The 11,385-nt window shown below is 36.7% G+C and overlaps 1 protein-coding gene across 2 annotated transcripts in view; it reads left to right on the top strand.

Moving 5' to 3' along the window:
- LOC115214025 (tryptophan 2,3-dioxygenase-like) overlaps window positions 1-2,222 on the top strand; it is a 141,498-nt gene extending 139,276 nt beyond the window's left edge. For both annotated transcript variants that reach the window (XM_036504787.1, XM_029783046.2), the window contains one exon: window positions 1,887-2,222. In XM_036504787.1, the coding sequence (XP_036360680.1) occupies window positions 1,887-2,064 (178 nt within the window). In that variant the 3' untranslated portion in view covers window positions 2,065-2,222. The remainder of the gene's footprint in view (window positions 1-1,886) is intronic.
- The last annotated feature ends 9,163 nt before the right edge of the window (window positions 2,223-11,385 follow it).

The raw sequence follows: 11,385 nt of genomic DNA on the forward strand, positions 1-11,385 counted from the left end.
TGTAAATTCAACCCTCCATGGGATAACATATATCCAATATACTGCTAGAGAAGTACCCAACAAAGCTAATACATAAATGTTAAAAATTGCGATGCAATTAATTCATTTACTGTATTAGGTGGGCAAAGGTAAAATTATTTTTACCGTAAATTAATAATACAAAATGAGAAAATGGAGAACTATATCTAAATCAATCATCAACTATCAGATAATACCGAATCAATACTTTATTAAAACACTACACAATAGCAATGATATTATACATTAATATAGTACAATAATTACAATCAATATGATGAAATATAACTAAATAAATATAACAAGACATAGAAATACATTTACATTGTAGCTGACAGCTGTTTCGGCCATGAAGACAGGTATGTCTCATTTAACCTATTAGCCATATAATGCAGGTATAAATGAGACATTAACAAGAATATCTTACAGCCTCTTCAGAGATTTTAATGCAAGTATGAGTACAAATCCTAAATAATTTACATATAAATATAAATATGAGTGCATACATACTCATATTCTTACATATATATATATATACACAATAATACAATATAAACAATATAGATCAATATACATCAACAAACACAATAATGTTCCATATTGAACTCCACAGCTCCTCAACTAACATCAAGAAACCACAACAGACACACTCACACTCAATGCAGGCATATATATTAAACAGTTCAATATATTAAAATGTGTCACTTCACAAAAAGTCAATAAAGTTAATACCACCACCATAGTACCATCCAATGCAAGTGGATATCTGCATATATTTTGTATATATATATATATATATATATATATATATGTATATATATATATGTATGTATGTATATATGTGTGTCTGTGTATGTATATGTTTGTGTGTCTGTGTTTGTTCCCCCAACATCGCTTGACAATCGATGCTGGTGTGTTTACGTCCCCGTAACTTAGCAGTTCAGCGTAAGTGACCGATAGAATAAGTACTAGGCTTACAAAGAATAAGTCCTGGCGTCGATTTGCTCGGCTAAAGATGGTGCTCCAGCATGGCCGCAGTCAAATGACTGAAACAAGTAAAAGAGACATCATTGAAATCTGGAAGCAGTGAAATAATAAATGATTAAGTCAAACCAATTTGAACAGATAAACATTATGCTTAACAGAATAATCTGAATGCTAAAGAGTTAAAATATAATTAAAAGCACAGAATGTGGAATAATTATTTTAAAGAAGTAAATTGTTGTAACACATCGATCCTAAAACTATCTTACAATTTTTGTAAAAAGAGTTCCAGATGCAGGCATGGTTGTAGGAAATTTGCCTTGTAACCATTGCCACTACACGGCACCTTTACTGTAGTCACAGGTTAACCAGAGCCTTGTGAGTGAATTTGGCAGACAGAAATTGTGTGGAAGCCTATTGCGATGTGCATGTGTGTGAACCTGTGTGTTTGTCACACCATCATCTGAAAATAGATGCTGGTTTGTTTACGTCCACGTAAATGAGCAGTTCGACAAAAGAAGGGAATAAAAATATAAATCAGACTTAAAAAAAAGTAAATGTGGGCTGACGTCATCCCACAGTAAATACCGAGATCGATTTTCCCGTCTGAACCCTCTAAGGCGGTGCCCTAGCATGGCCACAGTCTAATAACTGAAACAAGTAAAAGATGGATAAACAAATTAGATTATTGCGAGCAGGACATCTTGAATGAACTGCGAGACTTCTTGTCTTCCTCACAGTTATCTCCCTTTAAGAACATTCATCGTCTTTGTCTCTGCAAACCATTACTAGTTTCTTTAGCTTCTACTGTTTTCAGTTACATGATTTTTCTGTTTTCTTTTCCTTTACACTGTTAATTCTTGTTTTTGCTTTTCTTTATGTAGTGACCGATATAAAGTATTCTTGGATCTCTTCAATCTTTCATCATACTTGCTCCCTCGGGAATATATTCCAATGTTGGATAACCAGATGAAACGTCGTCTTAACATTGCTGCCTACGATGACAGCAATGATGAACAAGACGAAAAAATAAAACGAATTATAACAAACGATGCCAATTAAATATAGAATGAGCAATAAAACCTGTTATGAAATGATTATGGAGAAAAATACATTTACACAAATAGCTAACAGGGTGCTATCTAATATTTCGATAAATTTTCTTATTTTTCTCCATTAAAATTGATTAAAGTGTTTGATTCAAATTTTTTCCCATTGAACTTCTTTCGCATTTATAGATTACTAGCATTATCGCCCGGCGTTGCTCGGGTTTGTAAGGGAAATAACTATATAAGCATTTTTAGAGAGTTATAGCCAAAAAATAGCAAAAAAATGCATTAAAAATGGAAAAAAAATGATGGTAAATTTTTTTTTTAAATCGTTGACTCATCGTAGACATTTTTAGAGAGTTACTTCCCTTATATAATAGCAAAAAAATGCATTAAAATGGAAAAAAATGATGGTAATTTTTTTTTAAATCGTAGACTCATCGTAGACGCGCGCTAATACCCAGAAGGGCTCGATATGAATTACGACTATAAGATACCCGGTTTTGGTTAAACTGCACCGCAAAATGTGGGAGTAGTTAGGAATCTAAATCGTAGGAGACAGACAGCACACAACCTCACTTTTATATATAAAGATTTATTATTCTATAGAGTTCTATAATCATTGTATCTTATAGTGCTCTTGTACTATAATAATATGGATGTCTTTCTATGACTTTTACTATAATTTTAGTATCATATTTTCTTAGAGATTTTATATCACAGATATTGATAATTCATAAAAATGAACAAGTTCAAACACTATTTAAACTCTGGAAGTATTACAGGTTTGATTATCATCTTTTAATTGGAATATCGGAGTTGATTTTAATTACTGTTGAACCAAAAATTTTCGTTAGAAATATACCTAATTAAACTTGTCACTCCCAAAATTTAACTGACATAGTTTGTCTATAATTTATTTTTGATTAACCTAAATAATTTAAAATTTAAATTAAATATCACCATGAGAGATGAAGTGTGAAAGCCACAGTTGAAAAGGCAAGCTGCTGGATTTTGTTAAAAAAAAGATTATGGGAAGTGGTTAGAATAACATTGTAACAAGATTGTTATATAGTTGATCTTCATATCAGAACTGGGACCTCGTTTCAGGGTGGGGGCAAGTGCAGTATAAAACGCTCAAGAGAAAAGGCGACAAAATAGTGAGTATCCTTTTGGTGATCCTGTCAAACAGCAAGTGTGTGGAAGTATCTGGTCTGTAAATCTACTTTAAATTATATTTCTGACAGACTAGAAGGAATAAATATTCCATCAGCAAAAGATAAACCCAGAAGTGTTTACTATTGCTTTGTATTATTAGATCTTTTCTGCATCAACAAAATCAGCCTGAGTATGGATTAAACATGTCTTCTATCTTTCAAAGCTCAACCAACTTGCTGATCTGAGTTCTCAGTAATGTAGCTCTGTGGTTAAGTAGTTCGCTTCTCAACCACATGGTTCGCAGTTCAGGCTCATTGCATAGTACTGTGGATAAGTATCTTTAGCTATAGTCCTAGATCAGGGGTTCTCAACCGCTTTTTAACTATGGACGCCTTTGATTACTACTTTATTCTGGTGGGCTCCAATAACCATTCGATATTTAAAGATTTGTCTTAGAAACTTCTTTCAAAACCCCTCTTGTTTTTTCGCACATTAACTTGTGTAAGTTCAATCATGTAAAATGTTAGAGATAGAAACCAAGCTCTTTCTTGCAATATATACATCGGATCTTTACCTTTTGACAAACAACGGCAGTAATTTTATTCAGCTGAATACACGTCATTGATTGGTTGAAATTACCGAAATACGACTACTTTAACACGAAATAACTTCGTAAACTTAAACTTTTCTCAAAAACGCTAAGACTAAAAGATATTTTATATGACACATTCTACCAGTATTCGAAGTTTGAAAGTGCTTACTTACAAAAAATTATTTCCTAAATCTGCCGGTCAGAAGGTAAAGATCCCATACATCTGAAGCAAAATTTTTTCAAGGGCATAAGATACTATTGTGGACCCCTAGTTTACTGTTTTGTAACGTGGACCCCAAAAGTCTTACATGGACAGCGGTTGAGAACCACTGATGTAGATAGACCAAAATTATGGGAAAAAATTAGGTAAAAATCCGCTCACAAAGAAACCTATCGTGGTTTACACTCACGCGCGTGCACATACGTGTGATTCCTTGTCTTTACTGCACGTGGTAGTTGTAAACGAGCGTCATCGTCATGCAAGCAATGTTATTCGTTTCCAAACTTCTGTGAAAACATGTCCAGATATGAGGAAGTATTTATCACCCTGGTTGGAAAGAAACGGGGGAGAGGGTTGGCGACTGGAAGAGCATCCGGCCGTGGAAAATCTGCATCAGTGAACTCCGTCCAACCTATACAAGCAAGGAAAAGTGGGAAAAGTGCATGTTAAAACAATGATGATGGTAATTATAGAGACGTAACTGTGCCTGGTATTTATAGGTATTAAAAGATAGCTGTTAAGATTTCTGATTACTCAAGCTACGCAAATTTATTGAACATAGCAATATAAATGCAAATCTTATCTTATCAATCAAATTTTACATAGAAAAATTATACGCATCAAATCACACTTTGAACGTCACCACGACTTAGAACCTTAAAACAAAAGACTGATAGTATTTCCATCCTATAAACATTGTCCTTCTCATTCAGTACAGAACGATGTTAACGAAACATACGCAAACAGCGGTAGCGTCAATAACTTTGTTTACTTCACTACGCAAATCGAACGGCAGATAAAGTATGGCAACTTTGTGCTGTAACTGAATTAGAATCCATCTTGATCATCTCTGCTGGGTTTAAAAACAGAAAGTCGTGGCTTGCCGGAATAGACCGAGTATTGAAAGGAAAACACATCAACACTGTACTGCATGCGAGACATCACTTTGAAACGGAGTGTCTGAACTAGAGAAGAAAGAAGTTAATGGACAAGGCATATCTGGAGCGCTATGTCCATAAACACTATTTAATCACTGAACTGATTATTAATCACAACTTACGTTTCATAAGTCCGTTTGATCAGGGTTACACCCCAACAATTTACTGATATATATATATATATATATATATATACCGTAAATCCACGAGTATAGTCCGCCCTTGAGTATAATACTACGCAGGGGATTTTTAGGGGGCTGTACCTCGGAAAAACCTAAACCTTGTGTATAATGCGCAACCCTTCTCTAACTTGAGTCAAAGAGGTCTATATAGCGTCCTTGGTTTGTAAAACTATACGGTAACGTCTTTTATTATTATTGTATATATAACATAATGCAAACGTGTAGCTTTTTTGTGCATTTTGTTTGCAGAAAATAAAGAAATAACAGTAATAACGTTTAATAAATGTTGCTTACCGCAAGTTATGGATGATTCTTTTATGACTTCATTGCTTTCAGGCTTAGCTTAAGGTATTTTCGCGCCCGACATCACAAAATGCGTCTGAATAAACATTGCCGGACAGCAAATAGAGTCTCGGACATTGCTTAGAAAATATTTTTCCTTTTTAACCTCGTATATAGTACGCACTAGGGATTTTGACCTTTAAATTTTTGGAAAAAAAAGCGGATTATACTCGAGGATTTACGGTATATATATATATATATATTTCGAATTTACAGAAAACAAACGACGAAGACAGGCGAAGAAACAACTCCACATATATGAATCATTGACAGAGATTTTAAAAGCATCCTTCAGATGACGTCCAACAGCACAATGACTCAATCGCTACACATATCAAAGAAATAAGAGTGTGCTGACAGAGATATTACTGACGCTTATTCTATCATCTGTGGTGTACTTTAACATTTGTCTTCCACACTCTTTCTTCTATTGGGTTGTCCGGAAAGTTCGTGCCGTTCTTTAAAGGAAAGAAAAAGGTCAATAAATACTTGCCATTACATTTTTAATCAACCAAATATGAACTATTTTGTTGCACAATGCGTCTCCATCTTTCCTTTAACTTGATAATACTCTCTTCCCAGAATTGAGGTGGTTTCATGGCAAAGATTTCATCAAGGTATCTTTTTATGTCATCCAAGGAATTGAAATTTTTACCATTAAGACTATTTTGCAGAGACCTGAATAAGTGGAAATTTGAAGGAGCAATATCTGGTGAATATGGAGGGTGGGGTAACATATCCCAGCCGAGCTGCAGCAATTTTTGTCTGGTTCCCAAAGCATCAAGTGCCGAAAATGAACTTTCTTATCTTCCATTTCAAAGGGTTACAAAATTAACACAGGTTATAGGAACATAAATCTTCTTCCACGAAAAGATAGCTTAAACTGTGCTCTAAATGGAGGTGTGGTTAAATCCTATTTTATGGACTCCACCATGTTCTAAAATAAGTCAATGGGGACTTTCACTAACGTAAAGATTCAGTCGCTACACATCAAATAACCAATATTGTACCTCACATTCTCTCGTCATGAATAACTAAGTCACTAAGAATAGGCTTCGACATTGGGTACTATAAGATGATCTCTTATGATACTCAACAAATCTACCAAAATGACATACCAACGGCTAGGAACTCTTTTTAGAACCAGAAAGTGTTTCATTCCAGCTTAGTTTCTAATTCGCAACGAAGGTCAAAGGACACCCATGTTCGATGGTTTTGCTTACTTCTATGGGGTGGTACTGTTGAGCGTCCAATAACACTATACTTGTTCCACGTCCTCGTGTTGTTGTGTTTTCATGTTTGGATTAACTCTCTCTCTTTCTCTCTCTCTCTCTCTCTCTCTATATATATATATATATATATATATATATATATATATATATATATATCACCGTGATCACCGTGACCGACCAGGCTATCAGATGTTGCTACACATCGCTGGTCACAATGCGCTTCGCATTGTTTTAACCTTCAATGACGCCACCCCGCTGAGTTCAAATTCCGCCGAAGTCGACTTTGCCTTTCATCCTTTCGGCTTCGATAAATAAAGTACCAGTTACACACTGGGGGTCGATGTAATCGACTTAATCCCTTTGTCTGTCTTTGTTTGCCCCCTCTATGTTTAGCCCCTTGTGGGCAATAAAGAAATATATATATATAATATATATATATATATATATATATATATATATATATATATATACGAAAGAAGGTTTGAAAATCCAATTCTAAAAGATGTTAAATATATATATATATAACCACACACACCATATACATGATATAAAAAATACGTGGTAATGAAGCAGTGACACCCTTATCCACCGTGGGGATACTCTCTTTTTCAACAGTAATTGGTAAAAAATGATGTATAAATCCCTCTTAAAAAGTGATGGAGACAGGCTTTCACGGGTGGCATAAAGATACTGAAAGTTTCAAAAAGTGATCTGCAGTTCTGACTTGAAAGGTTTTCGTCGATAATAACGATCTACAATACTTTTGGAGTCTGGTAGACACCTTATCGTTTTGTATTTGTTGAATTGGGTAGAAACAGCGCTGGATTAGCCATTAAGCAACATGTATGCACGTGTTTAGGGCATAAAAGAAGCAGAGTGCACCAAAGGAATGGTAAATGGTTAACGGCACAAAAGAATCATTTTAAACTTGCTAAAATAATATTCGAAGTGGTTCATATGATCGGAAATATAATTTCAAGTGTTCATGGTGTCACGGTGAGGATCTGATGAAAGACTTTATAATTCTAAAAAGTAGGAGAAAACTTTTCAAATATAAATAAAGTAGAAGGATACAAAAATAAACATTATTTTCCATCTAACTGTTAGTTTTGTTTCATTTTGAAAAATAAAAATTAATTTTATTGTTTAGTATTGTTTATATTTTTAATTACATATATATGAGGGCATCAAAGTCTTTTAAGTGCTTAGGACCTGTATGGGTCTTAATCTGGCCTTCGGAAAAAGAATTGTACACAAGGCGCAGGAGTGGCCGTGTGGTAAGTAGCTTGCTTACCAACCACATGGTTCCGAGTTCAGCCCCACTGCGTGGCACCTCGGGCAAGTATCTTCTACTATAGCCTTGGGCCGACCAAAGCCTCGTGAGTGGATTTGGTAGACGGAAACTGAAAGAAGCCCGTCGTATATATGTATATATGCATGTGAGTATGTATATGTTTGTTTGTCTGTGTTTGTCCCCCAACATCGCTTGACAACCGATGCTGGTGTGTTTACGTCCCCGTAACTTAACGGTTCGACAAAAGAAACCGATAGAATAAGTACTAGGCTTAGAAAGAATAAGTCCTGGGGGCGATTTGCTCGATTAAAAGCGGTGCTCTAGCATGGCCACAGTCATGACTGAAACAAGTAAAAGAGAGTAACAGAGTAAGCTGTTTCCAGCGGGTTCTGTCTGGTTTTTGAGTGGTAGAATTAATCTTTGCCCTCCTTAACTCCATAATCGCGAGTATTTTGTATGCTTTTTTAATGGAGTCCAGTCTTTTGAAAATGATTAAACCGAATCTCTCGTCTGAGGATAATTCATAAACCGTTGACATTTTCTCCCTTTCATCCTGCTATTCTTGGAAGCTTTGTAAAATTGTCATGGCTACTGCTGTTCCTCTCATTACTAAGCTAGATCAAATAAATAAATTATATATATATAATATATAATGAAATTATTGTATACAGTGCTCAGGTGCACCACAACTTGTCAGAAAGTGCATATAAAGTACATGCAGTAATGTAGAAATGTCTGGAAAGTGAACATGCTTGTTTGTGTATGGAGGGGAGAAAATCAAGTGTAGTGTTGGCGAATCTCAGGAAGCATGGAAGTTTTGAAGGATGCAGTGCTCCGACAACTAACAACCGATGCCGGCAGTTTGTTCCACGCTTCAGCAACTCTCAGCGTGGAAAAATGTTTCCTGAAGTCATGGGAGCTGTGCTGTTTTCTTACTTTGTAAATATGTCCACGGGTGTTAGATGGGTGGAGTTTGAAGAGGGTAAATATGTCCACGGGTGTTATAAAACAGGCTTCGGACTTAATGGAAGTAATTTTACTTCATTTTCGCTGCTGATATTATAAAAATCATAAATATCTCTTATAATTAATAATAAAAACTACGATATTACTGACTTTGCGACACTAAGACAGAGGCTGGCAATTTTTGCCACTGTTGAAAAAATACGTTGTCGGCGCTGTTGTTTTAAATATTCTTGTTGTTTAGCTCTAAATCAGCCCTGATCGAGCAGACTTTTTATCAAAAGCATTTTTCGATGTTTTCTCTTGGTGTAGATTTGCTAATGCAACTTTAATAATTTAAGTTACAGGGCATGAATGGAGGAAGATTTGGCTGCTATTTCTAGCACGTCATGAGACACCGTAGAAGATTTTCGTGTAGGAAAAAGAGTAATAGTTGTGTCCCTTTAATCGCTAAAATTTGGGGAAGAGCGACTAGTCGAATACATCGACCCCTAATGTTTACTGGTACTTAATTTATCAACCCCCGAAAAGATGAAAGGCAAAGTCGACCTCGGTGGAATTTGAACTCAGAACGAAATGGCGGGCGAAATACCGCTAAGCATTTCGTCCAGCGTGCCAACGATTCTGCCGCCTCCAACAATAATAATAATAATAATAATCCTTTCTACTATAGGCACAAGGCCTGAAATTTTAGGGGAAGGAACCAGTCGATTAGATCGACCCCAGTACGCAGTTGGTACTTAAGTTATCAACCCCAAAATGTTGTAAGGCAAATTCGACCTCGGCGGAATTTGAATTCAGAACGTAAAGACGGGCGATATGTCGCTAAGCAATTTTCCTAGCGTCCTAACGGTTCTGCCAGCTCGCCACCTTAACAATGATGATAATAATGGTTTCAAATTTTACCACAAGGGTAGCAATTTTGCTGGAGGGGATGATTCGATTCCATCGACCCTAATGTACAATTGGTACTTATTTTATCCATCCTGAATATAGAGGGTTAGTGGCCGGTAAGTGCGATGACGTTCTGCGGGAGACCCTGGGCTTAGATGACGGCCAATTTGCCAGTCTGTTCCGGAGGACTTTCGAGCCGGGGCCCATGGATAACTACCAGATATCCCTGGCCTGGAAGTGCTACGGAAGGGCACCACCTGTTCGGGATAAACTCACAAAAGTGAAGCTACACGGACATGCTCGAGATGCGAGCAGAGCGATGAAATCGTTCTGCACGCAATCATATAGTATCCGTTGATTTCGGATCTATGGATTTATGTCAAACACCTATCACATCTGGGAAGAGCACAGTTGTCAACTGAGTCCATCATCAAGATTGTTCCACCACTTTCCTTTAACCGGGAAAGGCAGGCATCCTTTCTCTGCTTGGCGGCTGTAGAGAAAGAGGTCGTGTGGTTGGCGCGAGTGAAAGGTTTGAGAACGAGCAACATTCTCTCTGGCATTGGTTGAGCCAATTACTACATATACCATCTAAAAAGAAAACTAAGGCTGGCGAGAGAGTTGCTGCCGTTGCGAATATTTGTGACTAGATGGATGCAAGTGACACGCCTGTTACATATGAATGTGCCTAACATGAGCGCGAATCCATAACTCTCACTTGCGAGAGAAGTGTAGAGCGTGGCTTGTGGGGTCCCCATGTCCTACACTACATGTCGTCTTTCTCATTTAATTATTCTCTTAGTATTGTAATATTAAAACATTTTAAACATGTTTACTCGTCTCTAATTGTTTATTCATTCGACTATTTCACTTTGCTGTCGTACCTCCGTACGACCTCACCTTGTCTGTCCTGTATTGTCTCTCTATATGTAGCCCTTAGTAGCGAATAAAGAATCAAGTTTTTGAGGGAGGGGACTAGTCGATTACATTGATCCTAGTGCCCAACTGGTACTTATTTTATCAACCTTGGAAAGATGAAAGGCAAAGTTGACACCGGCCTCATTTAAACTCAAGCTCAAAACTTTTGGCTGTGATGATGATGCTACAGGTAGAACGGGTTGGTGTGAAGATTGTTCAAATGAATAACCAGGGACGACGGTTCTTCGGGTGATTTATTAAAGAATCTGACATCAATAAGATATCCTTATAAAATAATAAATAAATGCACCCTTTTTAAAGCCTAGCCAGGCTCATGGGCCCGGTTTCCCGGTTTCTATGGCGTATGTGTTCCCCAGCTGGACGGGACGCCAGTCCATCGCAACGTTACTCATTTTTGTCAGCTGAGTGGACTGGAGCAACGAGAAATGAAGTGTTTTGCTCAAGAACACAACGCGTCGCCCGGTCCAGGAATCGAAACCACAATCCTACGATCATGATGCTGACACCCTAACCACTAAGCCACGCGCCTCCACATAGATATCCTTACACCAAGATAAAAAAAAAAATATACGTTTCACAT

Source organism: Octopus sinensis, linkage group LG7 (assembly GCF_006345805.1).
Source record: "Octopus sinensis linkage group LG7, ASM634580v1, whole genome shotgun sequence".
Lineage (NCBI taxonomy): Eukaryota > Metazoa > Mollusca > Cephalopoda > Octopoda > Octopodidae > Octopus > Octopus sinensis.